Source organism: Camellia sinensis, unplaced genomic scaffold (assembly GCF_055761805.1).
Source record: "Camellia sinensis isolate YWXY unplaced genomic scaffold, ASM5576180v1 Unanchor1, whole genome shotgun sequence".
NCBI classification, from domain to species: Eukaryota; Viridiplantae; Streptophyta; class Magnoliopsida; order Ericales; family Theaceae; genus Camellia; species Camellia sinensis.
Genome location: NW_028128987.1, coordinates 14,858,676 through 14,877,709, shown reverse-complemented (window position 1 = coordinate 14,877,709; position 19,034 = coordinate 14,858,676). Strand labels below are relative to the sequence as shown.

At 31.2% G+C, this 19,034-nt stretch overlaps 1 protein-coding gene across 7 annotated transcripts; it reads left to right on the top strand.

The window, feature by feature from the left end:
• The first annotated feature begins 1,251 nt into the window (after positions 1-1,251).
• On the top strand, positions 1,252-15,406 carry YAB2 (Plant-specific transcription factor YABBY family protein). Of its 7 annotated transcripts, none has more exons than XM_028270138.2 (6): positions 1,252-1,724; positions 4,526-4,645; positions 5,428-5,551; positions 13,790-13,838; positions 13,987-14,062; positions 15,049-15,406. In XM_028270138.2, the coding sequence occupies exons 1-6, from the start codon at positions 1,656-1,658 to the stop codon at positions 15,100-15,102; spliced, it is 492 nt and encodes a 163-aa protein (XP_028125939.1). In that variant the 5' UTR covers positions 1,252-1,655; the 3' UTR covers positions 15,103-15,406. The 7 variants fall into 7 exon arrangements, with proteins under 7 accessions (XP_028125939.1, XP_028125938.1, XP_028125940.1 ...); XM_028270137.2 differs by having other exon boundaries at positions 5,425-5,551; XM_028270139.2 differs by having other exon boundaries at positions 1,258-1,724; positions 5,434-5,551.
• Positions 15,407-19,034: the final 3,628 nt, after the last annotated feature.

Genomic DNA, 19,034 nt, shown 5'->3' with positions numbered 1-19,034 from the left:
CACTCTCTTTTATCTCTCTCTCTAGCCGACAAAAAACACCATGTGTGAGCTCCAACCGCCAACAACGACCTGGCTCGCACCTCTTGCACATCCCCCATTTTTGTTTCACATCATTTTCATCTCTGATTAAATTTGCGTAGAAACTTCATATGGTACTGCGACTTTTTCTTTTCATTCACTCGGGACTGCCGTCTTAGATCGGCAAGACCAACATATCCATCAACGTGTTTATTGCTATCCGTTGAATTCATTTGTTTAAATTTAGTCTCACACCATGCTCTCTCTCTACCTTATCTCCTAGTTAGTCAAATCAGTGAAAAGTAAATTTTTAATACGTTTTAATCAGTGATAGTAATTGATTTTACTCAATAATTTCACTAAGTTTAAGTCACTAATTTTATCAGTAAAATTTTCACTGACTTTTATTCAAATACAGTGAAATTTCAATAAATTTTACTAATTTTACAAAGTGAAATTTCAATGAGTTTTAATCAATAATAGTCATTAATTTTATTAAGTAATTTCATTGAGTTAGTCACTAATTTTACTCAGTCAGATTTTATTGAGTGAAAAATTTATCCAAATAATACCAAAAGTTCATTATTAAGTCAAGTATACGAAATTGAGGTCTCATCTTCGAAACCTTCTATATACAAACAATTTATTGGGTTAGGTTATACGGGGCAATTGTCCTGATTTTATTTGGGTCTTTCATTAGTGGACAATGAAATTGATTTATCAAATTAGTTGTTCCAATAAGACCAAATACCGAGTTATGAAAATTTGAAGAAAAAAAGAAAAAAAAAAAACCTAAAATTCAAATAAAAAATCTTTTGTGTGTAATATTTGAGCTCAGATGATTGGTGTCTAATGCCTCGTTTAAGAATGTGTTATTTTAGCAATTTTTTAATTTTTTAATTAAAATATGAGGTAAAAAAATTAGTAAGTTTAGAATGATTTTTTTATTTTTTACAAAAATATATGTAAAAAGTAGAAGAAAAATAAAATATTTAATTTTTTAGTATAAATTACTATTTTTTTAATAATTTTTTGATTTTTAAATTAAAATATTGAATTGTAAGTTAAACTGGACAAACGGTGATGTAGATAAAATAAATAAACAGTACTAGCAACCTTGACATAATAGAGGCTGACATGTATTTACATCATGCAAGAGTAAAGCTGTGGATAGTGGGACTATGGTGGGGTGTGGATGGATACCTTTCTCTCTCTCACTTTCTCTCTCTCTCTCTCTCTCTCTCTCTCTCTCTCATCAGTAAACATTCCAAGAGAAGAGAGCATTAATATCTCGCCCTCATCGTCCGCTACGCTACAGAATGCTTACTAGAATGGTTAGAAGAAGGGTGACTTCCACCCACTCATTCCCTCAATCATAACACAGACAAACCCCCTTCCCCCACACTCTCTCTCTCTCTCAAATCCACAATCCCCCAAAACCACCTTTCCAAACCCACATAACAATACCACTCTCCCTCCCTCCATATTTATCCCTCCAACACTCTCTCTCTCATTTTGTGTCTCTGTCTAGTTTGTAATCATTTCTTGTGTAATTCTTGATCTACACAATCATCAATCAGTACACTTTTTTTAAATCGTCGAAGAATTTTTCTTTGATCTGAAAGTGGTGATCTAAAATGTCATTGGACATCGCATCCGAGAGCGTTTGTTACGTCCACTGCAACTTCTGCAACACCATTTTAGCGGTATATATTGCTTGTTCCAATTTTTTGTAAACATTCCTTGACCTATGGTCTTCACGGCCTTGTACACAAAAATTGATTCTTTACTCCTTCAATTTTGCTTGGATCATAATTAAAGACCAAAATCACCCGTAAAACCATTTTTTATTATCACTAAGATTTTGGGGGTGATCAATGATCAAGAGAATTATTCATGTAAGCATTTGCCCTAGCTAGATGATAAATAATTGTATAGCATGAAGTTTCTTTCTTAATCTTTATTTTCTTGTTGTGTTCTTAAATTACTTCATGTTAATTAAAAAAATTCTTTTTATTTTTTCATTCAAAAAATAAAATAAAAGTTGTAGGCCAGTTCATAAATGTTATGGGATCAATGTGGATATCATAATTCTCATAAAATTCTGGCTTACATGCTATATTTTATGTAAATTTTTGGTTAATATTCCATTCAAATGAAGGAATGATGACGGGGATGAAAGGTACAAATTAAACACAGCCCAGTGCCCTTAAACTTAAACCCTTGATTATTAGGGTTACATGTACAATTAGGGCTACAGCTTTATATGTGTGTGTGTGTGTGTGTTTAGGTCATGGGTGGTACAAGTGAATTAAGCTTTCCTTCTTCTAATTTCATTTCTTATCTTAATCTCTACTGAATTAAGTTCTTGTACTGTTCTTGTTACCTGTGTTGTGGTTTTCCATCTTAATTCAGCAATTATTGTTCATTTATTTCTTTTATTGTTTTTTAAAATATTTGTACTTATGCTCAGAAGAGGTCACAGGTAATTGCACAATTTTCATCATTTCAAAGATCCCATTACCTATCTCTCTCTCCTCTTCATCTCTCTCTTGATCTTGAAGGTGGATTCTCCTGTTCACACTAACCATACCGATATATACACAAGAACTCTGACACAAAATCTTGGCCATAGCAAAAGCTAATTTTTTCTTTCTTTTTCAACATACCTTCATGATAACAAGACTCTTTTGAACAGCCTTTTTGAAGGCATTGCCCTCTTATCTCTCTCCTACACATCTTTTTTTCAAAAATCTAAAAAAAAAAAAAAAAAAGAAAAAAGAAAAAGAAAAATTGTGTGAGAGAGTAGTGTGATCTCTCACATACAGTACAAAGAGAGAAAGCAGTAAATCTAGTTCATCATTTCACCTCTCTTTATTCATGGCCTTCTTGGTGAAGGTCATTGTGTGTTTCCTTATTGTCAAGTCGTTATCTTCTTCTCTCTCTCTCTCTCCTCTGCTAGCTTCTTGTGTCTAGCAGAAAGTCAGGAGCACCGAAAGCAAAGAGATATTGCGCCTATTTTATCGTTTGTGAAGTTCTTATGCTTATCATAAATGGTACGTACCCAAAATAAATAATAAATAAATAAATAACTCAAAACTATAGTGTGTGTATGTATTTTTTTTTTTTTTTTTTGAACAGGTGTATGTATGGTTAATATCCATGAATCTCTATCTCAATAAAATAAAATAAAAACCCAAAGAAAAGATACATGTGTATATACTATATACATACGCATGTATGTCGTATGTCTAGAAAAGAAAATACTTCTCGCATGTGAGTAAGCGTAAACATAATTATTTCCCTCTTCATCTTCTTGTTTTCGTACTTCTATTTTGTTCACATTTTCATCCGAGGATGCTTACAAGAAGTTTTCTATTGTTTGAAATCTACAGATTGGATATGCTGATCTATATTTAGATGGTTCATTTACTTTACTAAAATTACTATTCCGGGTTTTGTTGAAATCAAACAAATACAAAAGCACCTATGATTTTTGTTATGTATTTGTTTTGATGGTGATAGTACATAATAAACCCAATTTAGCTAGGTGTTTCTAGGGCTTGATTCAGATCTGATGCTTTGTCATAAGTGTTTTATGGTTTAGAGCATCATAAAACACTGAAATATTTGCTTAACCACATTTTGGCTTCAAGTCCTCAGAAAAAACGAGTACAAATCATCTGTCACATTCTCCGTCTCGTCCTCTGTTCTATACTTATCTCATATTATCATCTCTCCAAAATCAATAAATATGAAAGTATGGAATAGAGAATGGTAAAAGGAGTGAGAGAGATGATCTTACGATTTTGAGCATCATGCAACAATGAAATATGTGCTTATAACCCCACTTTGGCTTCAAGCGAGAAATAACAAACACGGATAATTTGTTTTGTACTCTCTATCTTTTTTTCTTTTTTTTTTTTTGATCAGTAAAGTAAAAAATTCATTAACAATATGAATTTTTTTTGTTTTGTACTCTCTATCTAGTTCTCTGTTCTATACATATCTCATATTACCATGTCACCAAAATTAATAGTTAAAAATATATTGAATATAGAGAATGGTACAAAAAATGAGACTGATGTATCTATGCCACGAAAAACACAATCTAAGTGTAAATGCCAAAGACCTCTAAATTTACCCTAGGATGTGGACGGTTCTCAATTGCTGATTTGTTTAGGAATTAACCAACTAAGATCCCAACTTGCCAATATGAGTAAATTTAAGAATGAAAGTTTAGGGGTCTTTAGCATCACTCTCTTGTATGTGTGTATATGTCTAGCAAAGCAGTGTGATTCCAAGATATATGGTAAAACATTTAGATTGTATTTGGATTATAAATTTGGATAGAAATTTAAAAAGAGAAATGAGAATTGTTAATAAAATGTAATTATATTTCATTTATATCTCAAATTCTTATCGAAATTTATATAATACAAACACAACTTTAGAGTAGAGTAGATCGGTCTTATATATTTGATTTGGAGACTTGGGTGAATTGCAGGTTAGTGTTCCATGCAGTAGCATGTTGACAATTGTTACAGTGAGATGTGGGCATTGTGCAAATTTGCTGTCGGTTAATATGGGAGCTTTGCTTCAGACTCTCCCGCATCAAGATCTCCAGGTAATTTATTTAACTTAGAATAATTCTTGTGGTCCCCTCATTAATATTTTTTGAGCTAGTTCCAAGAATAACATATTTTTATATTTTATACTACTGCAAGGCATATATAACACATACAGTCAAAATATAGGATACATCTGTTTCAAACAACTTTTGTTTCTTTCTTCTCAAAAAGGGCAAAAAATAAAAAATAAAAAATTACAGACTTATTTCACATATTTTTCAAGTCATAAACTTGGTGTATATATATATTCTGAATGTCACTCTAACACTCTAATTGGTTTTTGTAGGATGTTTTTGAAATTTTGACATGATATCAAAATTAGGTCTCGCCTAGCCTCACATAGCCTTTTGGGTCTCGCGTTGCTTCTCCCAGTCTCTCTAATTCATTCAAATTTAATCAATCTACTCTAATGGCCCCATAATCAAACTAAATTAGTTTTGGTTGGTGCATCCAAAATCCTAACCGGAAAACTCTATTTGAATTTCATGTTTGTATAACATTGGTCAATCCTAATTTCAAAAAACATTGATCATTCACAAAAATCATTCACAGACTCTTGTGTCTTGTCTATAAACCATTCTATGAATGTAGATCATAACAGCTGTTTAATAACTGATTGACTTGTATTAGTCTTGTTCTTACATTCCCAAATTGCAATAAGCTTTGTGTGTCTGAATGAACTAAAGACTAATGAGACTCACCAATCAGAGCATTTCTCTAGGAAAAGTATGGATTTATTGGTTGTAACATTACATGTTATAATTTTGCTTGGAAGAAGTTGCAGAAACAGCAATTCAGCTTTGAAGATGCAAGTAAGGACAGTGGCTCATCTTCTAAATGCAACAAGTTTGGTGCATTCGAGTCTGCGGAGCATGAGCCTCCTAGAATGCCTCCTGTTCGCCGTGAGCACTCTCTCTCTCTCTCTCTTTCTCTCTCTCTCTCTCTCTCTCTCTCTCTCTCTCTCTCTCTATATATATATATATATATATATACACACATATCAAACCACAATAGAACAGTATGTTAAAAACAAATCACAAATACAACAGAAGAGAATTGGGCCCTAGTAGTACTATGATACTAGTAAAGACAGTCTAAATGCATAACCAACTACACAGCAGTTCATTTAAGATGGACACAAATAACTAGACCATGTGTCCAAAATATAATGCACTTGTGTGGTACCATCTCATCCATTGCCATTTGTTCTGAAATGGGTTTTAAAGAACACAAAAAATTATAACAGAAATACTGTGGATAATACCTACTAATAAAAATATTATTTTATGTGGATGTTTTTGCTTTGTATTTAGAATTGTCTCCTAGACAACTATATAATGTTTTATTTTTTATTTTGCTCTGCCTAGAGGTCTCTGCAGATGTTTTGCCTTATATAAATTGGATTTCTTTATTTTTCAATCGTCTTCTCTCCGCCCCTTGTGATGTTCTATTTTTATTTATCAAAAATTAAGATCCATTGAATTTCTCAATTCTGATACAAGGTACTTATTAGAGCAAATAAATACATTTGATCTAATATAATGATTTTGTCGTGTCCAGATTAATACCAATCCTAACTATTTCATGAAAAAAATGTGAATAATACACTCAATATTTGTCCAAAGAACACCATAGCTTGAGTCCACAATAATTCTCTTTCATTTGTTACCTTGACTTCTTATCGATAACAAGGGTCAGGTTTCATTTGGCGTGATTGAAAAGCCATTTTGTTAGTTTAAAAACCCAATTTGTAAAAAATAACTTGTTCAGTTGACAAATTTACTTTTTTTTTATTATCATCAAGAAATCTATTTTAATTATTCCAAGAAGGCATTAAACTAACTGCTAGAGAAAGCCTTGATAGAGTTCACCCTTAAGATTACAACCCAGTTACTTATTGAAATTATGAAATCACGGGGGTGTTTAGGATGGGTTAAAATAGCTCATCTCAGATTAAAATAGTTAATAAAATAAAATATTTTATTAAATTATTCTTTTTATTTTCTTATACATTTTTTTTATAAAAATTTAAATAATCAATTGAAATAGTCTATTTTTAAATGGACGATGAGATTGATTAGTACTAATTTCAAACACATTATATTGTAACTTCGAGCACTTTGTATTGAAACCGAAAGAGTGGGAATCCCAATAACAGTGATATGTTTCTGAAACATGTCTGCGTCAAGTCCTTTTATACATTTGAGAGAGAGCTCATATCATATACTCTCTCTCTCTCTCTCCAATAATCTTCCTTTCCCTGAGATGAAGGTGTGACTTTTGGTACTAGAGAAATAATGCTGTCATGGCCTTGGTACCTTCTCAAAGTTTCAATCCTATGTGTATTTAAGTGTAACTTGTATATGACCAAGAAATTGCCACTGCTTATCTTTGAAACTACAAGACAGCCAGGCAAAGCTGCTCATTGCTTACACACACCAGAAGAGAGACATTCACATGGGTATGCTCGAAATTAATTACAAAGATTTATAGTCGTATTTGAATTAACGGTTACAAAACAAAACAAAACAAAAACGGAAAAAAAAAACAAAAACGGTAGGTTAGGAATAATAAAAATTGTGACAAAAAAATCCACACCAAGAACTTTGTAGGCTTTATATAATAATAACTAAAGTGGTGGGCACAAGCAATATATGTGCATATGATCAAAGAAATAAGATTCTAAAATGTATGATTGAATCTAAAATTTAAAAATTAAAATATTTTATCAATTTAAAAAGACCAACCATTGAGGTATTGGAAAGAAAGGAAAAAAAAAAAAAAAATTGGATTCATAACTCCCATGTAATGGGTGGGGGGAAAAAAACACAAATAAACAAGCTGACTGTAGGGCATAACTACTATTGGGGAATTTTAGAAAAGATCAAAAAATAAGGCATAAACACCAATTATAGGCATTTTTATAACAATAAATAGATATAGGTATTGATATAGATATAAATAGCAGATAGATAATAATAATAATAATAACTACTGGAAGTGGTGACGCATGCCTAGGATAAATTGTCAAGAGCCATATTTGAATTCAAAATTTAAAAATTGAAACAGTTATGAATTGAAAATTGAAAAAAAAAAAAAAAAAACCACAAACCTGAAGCAGATAGATTTAAGCAGTTATATGGTAAAAGTACTATTTTGAAAATTTTAAAAGTAGTGACTTTGTACCAATTTAAGAACTGACTTTATATAATATATAGATATAAATATACAACACCACTACGGAGCTCAAAAAATCAAATGCTCGAATGGCTCAAAATCCCAAAACGACGTTGTTTTAAGACTTTTTTTTATTCTCTTACCGGTAAGATAATATTTTCCGTACCATTCAAGCCATTCGAACCTCAATTTTTCGGGCTACGGAGCATTTTTGATAAATATATTGTTCAACTTTCGTACTGATACTTTAGAGAATTGAAAAACAAGACATTTAGGCAAGGAACAATATTACATCCACCGAATTTTGACTCGCCCGAATCATTTGAGAATTGAAAAACAAGATATTTAGGCAAGGAGCAATATTACATCCACCGAATTTTGACTCGCCCGAATCATTTCAATTGTGCATACCAGTCATCTGGCCGATCATCTAACCAATCATTCGGGAATAAGGGTAACAGCCGTCGCTTTTTGACTTTTTGACTTTTTTGGCTATTTTAGTCTGGGCTAAAAAATTTGGTTTGGGAAGGACTTTTTGACTTTTTTGACTTGTTTGAAAGAGAATAATGTAATGATTATGGGTTGAATGTGATGTTTTGTTTGTTGTGACTAAAATAGCCTATTTTGTCTTTTGTGGCTATTTTAGCCACAAACCAACTTGCCAAACAACACCTGACAATGGTTGTACCGGTTATCCGTGCAGTCGTCCGGCCGGCCATCTAACTTACAAAATTCGAACGATTCGAGTGAGTTCAGATTCGAAGCATCAATAATTTTTCTTGTCAAGACATGTGGAGGACATTATTTTTAAAATAGTAATTTTTATTGGCTTAGATGTGGATGGAATCTTTAAAGATCTATATTTGGAATACAATTAATGGCTAACTCTGAAGACTTGGAACAATCGGTACTAATTAGAATAAGAAGACAATACAATGCCTACCTAGAACAAACGAGATTGTACATGAGTAAGGTGAAGAACAGCACTGCCCATTTTTAGGAAACTTGTTTGGAAAAGGGTAGTATACACACCTTTGAATGGGGTGTGTACATACTTTAGTTATATTACTTTTTTTTTAATTATAATATTATTTTAGTTATGATTTGTAAAATATTTGATTATGCCTTATATGATATTCGGTTATGACTTTTTTTTTATAATTATGACTCAAAAAGTATAATTTATATCATAGCCTTTCCCATCTTATTTATATAGATCACCATTTTAGAAACTTTTTTACCTTAATTTAGAGGTAATTATCCAATTTGGGTAATAATTTTTCAATTTAATGAATCTTAGGCATTCAAAATTGAAATTGGTTTGAGAAAATAAGGGCAAATTACATATACACCCCTCCAGGTTTGGTTAAATTACAGATACCCCCCTGAGGTTTCGGAAATTACATCCCGCCCCTTGAGGTTTGTATTTTCATAACAATTTACCCCCTGAGGTTTATATTTCATAACAAATTACCCCCTAATTTCTTATGCAAATATAGCATTCAGGGGGGAATTCGTAATTTCTCAAACCTCAGGGGGGTATCTGTAATTTTGTCAAACCTGGAGGGGTGTATATGTAATTTGCCCAATAATTAATTATCTTAGCCGTTATCCCACGGCTGCCATTTTCTTTTTCATTTGTTTTCTTTTCTTTTCCTCTTATATGTATTATATATAATTAAGTATTGCTAAGAAGTGTCTTAAGGTACAAGTAAAAGACAAAATATTTGTAGAACACAATACACTTTTTACTAACTTTAATGCACTTTTATTGAAATTAATATATATTTTAAATATTTTTACATATTTTCAATAGATTTTTTACATACTTCTCAATATTAAATAATGTCTATGGGAAACTTGTTAGCATTTTCCTATATAATTTTAGAGTAGTGCTATAGCAAAAAAAAAAAATCGTACGTCACCACAACAAATAACAGCTTTTGTAACCTCTCCCTATCGAACCAAATGAACCTTTCTTTGATTATCTGACCCTCCCCATAAAAAAGAGGCTTGCAACCTATCCACTGACTTAGCAACACACTCAGACATCTTAAACAAAGAAAGGTAATAAACTGGAAGACTAGACAGAACTGACTTAATCATGGTAACTCTACTAGCATACGACATCACTCTCCTCTTCCATCCTGCAAGCCGTACTTTGATCTTATCCAAAATAGGCTTCCATGTTGATTTTCGACGAGGATTAGCACCCAAAGGTAAGCCAAGATAAACCAGGGGAAGAACATGATAAGAACAATTCAGTCTAACCGCGAAATCCTTAACTAATTGGGTCGAAATTCCAACACCACAAACAACACTTTTTTGAAAATTAATCTTCAGACCTGAAATAATTTCAAAGCATCTAAGAATCCTCTTAATGGTGATAAGTTTACTCCAATCAGCTTCACAAAACAATATAGTATCATCCGCAAATTGTAAATGGGAAACAGCCAAATCATTGGGACCAACGGTAGCACCTCTAACTGATCCAATCTCCTTAGTTCTGGATAACAAAACATTCAAACCCTCTGCTACGATATTGAATAGAAAAGGTGAAAGTGGATCACCTTGCCGAAGACCTTTCTGGGGATTGAACTCCGCTGTAGGAGAACCATTCACCAACACCGATATACCATGAGAGGTCACACATGCTTTAATCCATCCAATCCATCTAGCACCAAAACCAAATTTTTGAAGCATATCAAACAAATATTCCCAATTCACTGTGTCATAAGCCTTCTCAAAGTCCAACTTGAGAATTACACCTTTAGTTTTTGTCTTCTTCCACCAATCTACAATCTCATTTCCTATGAGATTGTAACTAGTTTTTTTTTTTTTTCTTTATTTTGTTTGTTTGTTTCTGATTGGTTTCTCACCAATCTTGGGTTAGTGCTAGCATATGAATGTGCTTCATTTGCGGTGCCAACCTAGTTGGGATCGTTAAAGTTAGCTATGATGCTTGGTGCACTCTCCCGCTTTGTTGATATAATTTATGCATGTTTTGCTTTTTACATTAATAAAGTTTTTTGCTGTTCAAAAAAAAAAAACAAATAACAGTTTTTAGGATCACATTTTTTTGTCTCCAAAAGTAAAAAATATGTTGCAAAAAGGGCAAATTACACTAATAGTTCTTGTAACTTGGGGCTTATGTCACTTTGATTCATGACTTTTCAATTGTGATACATTTAATCTAAATTTTGAATTTTGTTCTAAATAAAAATAATCAAAGATGTTTCCATTGCAAATGATTCATTTCAAGAGCAAAGTTACCATATAACTTATTTTGTATTGGTTTACGTGTATGTTATTTAAAATATAATGACCTTTTTTTTAATGAATAATGTTGCAATTTTTTTGGTTATAAGTTCTGTTTGATTTAGCTTTTAGAATCTATTTTCAAAAAATGTTTCTAAGAAACTAAAAATTAAATTGGTGAAAAAAAATAAAAACTCGTCATTTTTATATAATTTTATCTTTTAGGAGAGTAGAAATAATTTTTTTTAATGATTTTTGTTATATTTATTTTTACTAAATTAGTTTCTATTTTTTCAAAAGTAAAATATGGTGACAATTTTGATATCATTATTAAACTAATCAATTAAATCAAAAAATCCAAAACTAAAAATATTTCATATATTAAACACACCGAGTACACATTAAAAGCCCAATAATCATCTATTATTTGATAAGCATCCAAAAATATGTGTTAACAACAAATACAATCATCAATTACATGATAACCATCCAAAACATCAACAAAACCCATTATAGTATCATCATGCAAACAAATAATAAAAATTAATTTAGTAAAAAAATAATAAGATAAAATGTAAAAGATTTATCATTTTTATATAATTTTATATTTGGTGGGTATAAATAATTTTTAAAAATTTCAAAAATAATTTGTTGACATTTGTTTTTGTTAAACTAATTTATATTTTATCAAATTGACGACTTTGTCCTTAAAATTGAGCAACGATGTCTTCAAATATTCTTATTTGGAATAAGATTCAAAATTCATGGCCAAATATATCACAATTGAAAGGTTATGGACCAAAGTAGCACAAGTCCCAAACTACAGAGACCATTATTGTAGTTTGTCTTTGCAAAAAATATTTGAGAATCAATTCCTGCCATTACAAAAATAGTCGTTAAAAAGTCATCCCAAAAATATAAAAAAAAATTTAGCGACAAAATTTTTAAAATATTGCTAATAAATGCACTTTTAAGGACAAAATAATTTGGTCCCAAAAAGGATTAATTTTTTAGACAAAAATTTTGGTCCCAAAAGAATAGTATTTTCATATTCAAATGTCTAATTTTGTCATTAAAAATATAATAATCACACTTTTGGTAATGAAAAAAATTTCGTTCCTAAAAAATTATTTTGTCCATATATTTTGTCTCTAAAACCTTAATTTGTTGTAATGCATAATGGTCTGGCTCATTATGACCATTTCACTTCAAAACAAAATATTATTAAAAATGAATTTATTTACAATAATGACATTATCACATTATTATTGTTAAATTTTTTGTATAAATTTTATATATGTTTAGAATTTTTCATAATTTATTAGAAACTTTCTATTCAATGAACTCCTTTTGTGATGAATCTAATTGAAAACTTGAAAATGCGAAATTATTCAATACTTCTGGAGTGTTGCTCCTTTTCATTTACAGGTTAGACACATCAATAATTATTTCTTATAACTCTAATATAAAAGTAGTGGATCTTATAATTTAGACTAATAATTACTATTTCAAAACACCACCTGGCAATGTTCGAGAAGTAATAAATAATTTTGCCTGGAAAAGAATGTGAATGTCTCTCCCTAATCCCTATGTTCAATTAAGTTGTTTGGAGAGATGACTATTTGGTTTCCAACCCAAATCAAAGTGAGTGAGGCATTTAATGAAAGTATTTTTTTATACTGAGAAACATGATCATTATTTGATGTTAACGATAAAAATAATGTTATATGAATCAATATGTATGTTAATTAATATATTAAAATATATTCAATCATAAAGTTCCTGTCTGAGTTGAGCTTGTGGAACTTATAAAGATTTGAGCTGCAATTTGGGTGAAACAAGCTTCCAACATCTCAGATTATACAATCAATGATTTCATCTTCTCTCTTCAAAGTTTGAAATTTGCTAGAGTTCACCCTCAAAGCTTTGATCTTTTTCTCTTTTTCTATTGTATTACTTTTTTTTTTTTTTTTTGTTTCAGTTGGACTCTCACCAACTTTTGGTTTTTCTTTGATTACATTTGATTGGGCTCTAAAATATGTGTCAACCTAGTTGAAATATATCTTTTAGCTATGATGTAATTTTCCCAGATCTTGTACCCTTTCTAATTTTAATAAAATCTTCTTTGCGATCAAAAAAAAAAAAAAAAAAGATAATGTGAGCTCCTAACTCCTCTTTGTTGATGTAAATTATCATAATTTATATGTTTCATCAACAAAGTTTTCTTTTGCCAATCAAAAAAAAAAATTTAAGGTTTTAGGTATTTGTAATTTATATAATGGATGAGTTCATAATTTTTAAATAATAATATCATAATATATGTTGGTACATTAATTAGTATACCAATTAGTGTTGATAAAAAAAAAATTAGTATACCAATTAATGCATGTAGTATCACCATATCAATAAACAATAGATTATTATCATTATATACTATATAAAAATGTGATCATTCATCTGGAGTATAAAGTCTATAGTCTTGATTCATTAATTTGTAGAAAACTACTAAGTGCAAAGTAGTTGATTGGTTTTAGAAAATAAACAAAGGCTGTCCCTGATTTATCAATAGTATTCATACACAAAATCATTGTTACATTGTATGCCTAAAGGGTTACTAAAATCATGGTTATTTCATGTATGCCATATATATATTTTGTTATTAGAGTATTTTACATCTTCATTCCTTTATGTCTTGAACTGTGCAGCCCCTGAGAAGAGGCAACGTGTTCCTTCTGCCTATAACCGATTCATTAAGTAAGCTACTTTTTGTTAATCCATTTGCTTTGGTGTCAATAAATCTCTCTCTCTCTCTCTCTCTCTCTCTCGTTCTACGTGTTGATTAGGCAGAATAGAATTATATTTACAATTATAAGCCTCTTCCATAATTTTGCTACTTTTACAGAGAGGAGATTCAAAGGATAAAGGCTAGTAATCCTGACATTAGTCACCGGGAAGCTTTTAGCACAGCCGCGAAAAATGTAAGTTAAACTAAATGCAAGAAAGTTTGTTTGCCGATCAAAAAAAAAACTAAATGCAAGAAATAAATTAATTACCGCAAGTCCGTAAAATGCACTTACTAACTCCGCTTAACCTTATTCAACAAACACCCCCCCCCCCCCACCCCCCACCCCCCCCAAAAAAAAAAAAAAAAAAAAAACACTCCGGTTAACCTCATGGTTGGTAAATTTCGTTCTTGAATTAGACTTTGTAAGGAGATATAGCCAGCTTACTAGAGGATAAGGCACTATTTTCAAGGTTGTGTCCATCAAAGTTCACTGTTATATAGTTACGTCTTGTATATGTTAAAATGTTGAAACTTCCTAATGGATTGCTTCTTGCTGCCCTAATAAAAGATATGCCTCCTAAACATAAACCCCAAAAAAATAATAAATTCCAATCTATCTAGGAGAATCTAACCTATAATTGAAGTTTTACCATTTCACTCTAGATGTAGATAAGTCAAAAAAAAAAAAAAAAAAAAATGGAATCCAATTTCTCCGTGGACGCGAGGACCAAGTATAGTACTAACTGGATTGTTGTATGAAAATAATAAGATACCTTAAAAAATGCCTCACAGCTAAAAATAAATAAAAATCAAAATTTGAAAATCAAATTCACATATTGAAATATCGAAAATGAAACAAAATGCATATTTTGGGAATTGACAGCATATTTAATCCTAAATAATATCTTGGAATCAAACATCTTATTATTTTCAATTCTGTCAACATATTATTTCTGCTACATTCATCATCATCCGGTGCAACACTTTTTCATGTTTATGGTAAACAAAAGGAAAAAAACAAAACAAAAAAAACAAAAACAAAAACATGTTATTATTATTATTATATATATATATATATGTTCTTCTGTCTTAGATGGAAAAATAAAAAAATAAATAAATAAAGAACAAGGATATTTTTATTTTTATTTATTTTTTGTTAATGTGTATGTTGTTTAACAGTGGGCACATTTTCCTCACATCCACTTTGGGCTTAAGCTGGATGGCAACCAGTAAGCAAAGTTGGAGCATTCAAATGCGAGAGAGCGGATTCAAAAACCTAGTGGATTCTATTAAAAAAACAATAGTACGTTGTGAGTAAAATCAGGTTTGTCTATGTATAACACGCGTAAATCTGAGGTTAATTAAGTCTCCTAATCAACTTTTATGTATTTCTCTACTTTACTTGTATGCTGTGAAATAACTGGAATTCAATTTCTTTTTCTTTTGTTTTTTTTTTTCTCACCGGTGATTGCATTTATGTTGAACTTGAAATATTTCAGTAACAATATCTCCATAATAATGCTCATTTGTTTTGTTACATCTCTCCCTTCATGCGTGTGTGTATATATATATCTTTATAGAAGGTAAAGTTTATTTTACACTTTGTATAGTTTTCGACTGTGCTATTTACACAAGGGTGAGATCCATTATGTGAACGAATTATGTACAATTAAATTTATGCATGTCATTTCTCACTTTAGTCTTTGCATTTACAGATGTGATCTAATATCTCATATTAGTACTTACATTATCTCATATTAGTACTTACATTTTATTAATTTTATTATTGTTATTATTATTAGAGAAAATTATACTTAATTTCCCTCGCTTTAGGTTGTTGTCATTTTACCTCATCAATTAAAAATTACTATATTTTGTCCTTTAATCTTCTTATTTATTTTAATGTCAACATTCTGTTAACTTTCGGTCATCGAAAGGGAGAACCAAAAAAGTAGCATGTGAACTATAGGCTAATCAGCTAAGTTGAGTTGAGTTTTACAATGCTCAAGTTTAGCTTATTCGAGAACAGGTTTTATATATATATATATATATATAGGGTTGCAAATGAACCAAGCCGAGCCAAACTTTGCAGGCTCTAAGCTCGGCTCGTTAATAGTAATCAAGCTCAAGCTTGGTTCAAACTTGATAATGATTTTTTTTTTCTATTATTTATATTATTAAATATATAAATAATTTATTTGTCCTATTAAACATTTTTTACATTAGTCGATAAACCATGAATTTAAAAGTCTAACTCAAGCTCATTTATTGACTTAACAAACTTAGTAGAGCTAAGTTCAAGAATAACTCAGTTCATTTGCTACATATTTTTTGATCAGCAAAAGTAAATCTTTATTGATGAAAGAGTATAGTACAAGTACAAGAACAATTTATATCAATAAAGAAAAATTAATACAAAAAGCATCACGATGAATAAGATCGTCCCAACTAGGAAAACACCAAAAAACTTATCCAATCATATGCTAGCACCCCTTAGCTGGTGAGAAACCAACCAAAGGAACGTAATAGAAAAAGAAACAAGCCACAGATCAGCACAGTGATGACCCAACCGCAATTCCCAACCCTGTTTCTTACATACATCTTCTCACCTGTTGCATATTGAAGACAATATCATTGATAGAAAAAGGGCATCTTGGATCAAATGATTTCCACCAAAAGGCTACCCTTAATTTAATGAGATCACATATTTCCACTAGGTTGGGTTGTATACCAGAAAATATGCATTCATTCCTGCATTTCCAAATTGACCAAATCACAGCTGCAAGAATCACTCTCCAAACTTGTCCTTCCTTCTTTTTAAATTTCCAGCTCAACCACCATTGTAACAGCCCTTCAATTGACCCTGGGACTACCCATGGCAACCCCCACCAATGAATTATACATGGCCAGATTTTCCATACAAATGGGCAGAAAAGAAGGGTATGATTCAGAGACTCCACTTCCTCTTTACAAAAGACACATGGTAAATCAACATTGCCCCTCAACACTCTAATTGTACTTAGAAAACCAGCTGTCTTTAATCTGCCTTTCCATGCTAACTAGGTGATGAACTTGTATTTGGGTGGAGACAAAGTATTCCAGATTAAACCAGAAGAGCTGGATGTTGTACCATTCAACAATTCACACCATTTATAAGCATTACTCACCTTGAACACACCAGTTCATTTGCTACATATATGTGAAGGATATGAAAATGTCTTCTTTTTTTATCATGAAATTAACAAGTGCTTATATTTTCTCTTTCATATTTCTGCATAGTAGAAGTTTACACATATCTCATATATATTAGTAAATCAGCTCTTGAATAGACATTTTGGTCATAATATATATAGCTCACATACTATTTTATCGCTTTCTTTTCGTAATAGAATATTAATAGAAGATTAAGATTTAAAAAAATTAAAAAATTCTAAATAAAATATAGCAATGAGTGAAGTGACCATCCATAATTGAGGAGTTAAAAGTGTAAATTTTCCTTGTGGGATTGTCAGATGCTAAGTCATGTTGCAGATGATGGATTTTTTATGTTTTTTTTTTTCCTCTAATGGATTTATCAAGTCCAAGTCCATTATTAGATATATCAATAGTTAATTGTGGAGAGCATGATAGGGAGGGGAACCGAAAGAGAAAGAGAGAAAAGTGAGAGAAAATGAGGGGCAAGAGAGGGAAAGAGAGGGGTAAATTTTTCTTTAGATTGACCCATTCACTAAAATTAATGAATATTTATTTCAGAAAACTAAATTATATTCTTATCATATTTTGTCGATTAATATATATATCTTAACCCATAAATTTAACAATAAATTATATTAGCATCTTTTAAAATTTGAAAAAAATACAGTTAACTCTATAAATTTAGCTAAATTACATTGAGCACCAATAAAATTTTACTTTGCAACTATTAGTCTTTTTTTATGAGAAATTTATTAATCATGTGAATGAAAGTGTTAAGGATAAGGTTAAGGATAAGGAACCCACTAGTGCAAGTGCATCAGCACCATCTTCTCATGCATTAGCATCCGATGCAATCACAGCTCTCAATGGATGCTCAACTGTTTCCGTAACCACTGGAAAGTAGTTAGAAGTCATTAGGAGTAGTTAGACTTTCAGTTACATATTTTTCAGTTACATAGCTCTTGTATAAATATACTCTGTAATTCAGATATTTTCTTTAATGAGAATTGTGATCAAACTTTCATCATGGTATCAGAGCATTGCTAAAGCTCTCACGAGCACAACTCTGGGCCATCCATGGCTGCTTCTGATTCATCTTCTTCTTCTTTATCATCTAATCTCAGTCTGTTGATGTCTAATCTCAGTTCACTCATTACAGTGAAACTTGATTCTACAAATTTTTTAATTTGGCGCAGTCAGTTTCAAAATGTTCTGCGAGCCACTGAGTTGTTTGATTTTGCAACTGGTTTAGTTCCTTGTCCACCATTGCAGATCAAAGATTCCAATGGTGTTGAAGTGCTCAATCCAGCTCGAGCACAGTGGAACAAAACAGATGCTCATCTCCTAAGCTGTATAACAGCTACACTTACACCTCCGATATTTTCCTCTATTCTTCATTTGCACCATAGCTTTGAGGTTTGGAATGCTCTCTATCAAAGATTCACAGTGTTATCTAGATCTCATATTCATGAATTGAAGAATCGTTTGAATCATCTGACAAAAGATTCATTGACCATGCATGAGTATTTGACTCAGATCAAAGATCTTTCTGATCAATTAACTTTGGCTTCTTCACCGGTTGATGAAGAAGATCTGGTACTTCTCACTCTCAATGGTTTACCAGATGAATTTGATGCTCTCAAAACCACCATTCGAGCACGTGTTGAGCCTATTTCTATGGCAGAGTTAACCTCTCTCTTAAATTCTGAATCAATTCACATTACAGCTAAACAGAGAAAGTTGCAGTCTCATGAACCTTCAGTTGCCTATACTGCACATGCACAACGTGGTTCATTTAGTTCTGCTTCTAGAGGAGGACGCTCGTCTCTTCGCGGATCCAGAAGTGGTTTTAGAGGTGGTCTTCGTGGTGGTAGTACTTGATCTTCTTCTCGTGGTGGCCGAGGTCGATATTCCTCCTACAACTTAACTTGTCAAATCTGTGGGAAAAGCAACCACACTGCCCTTGACTG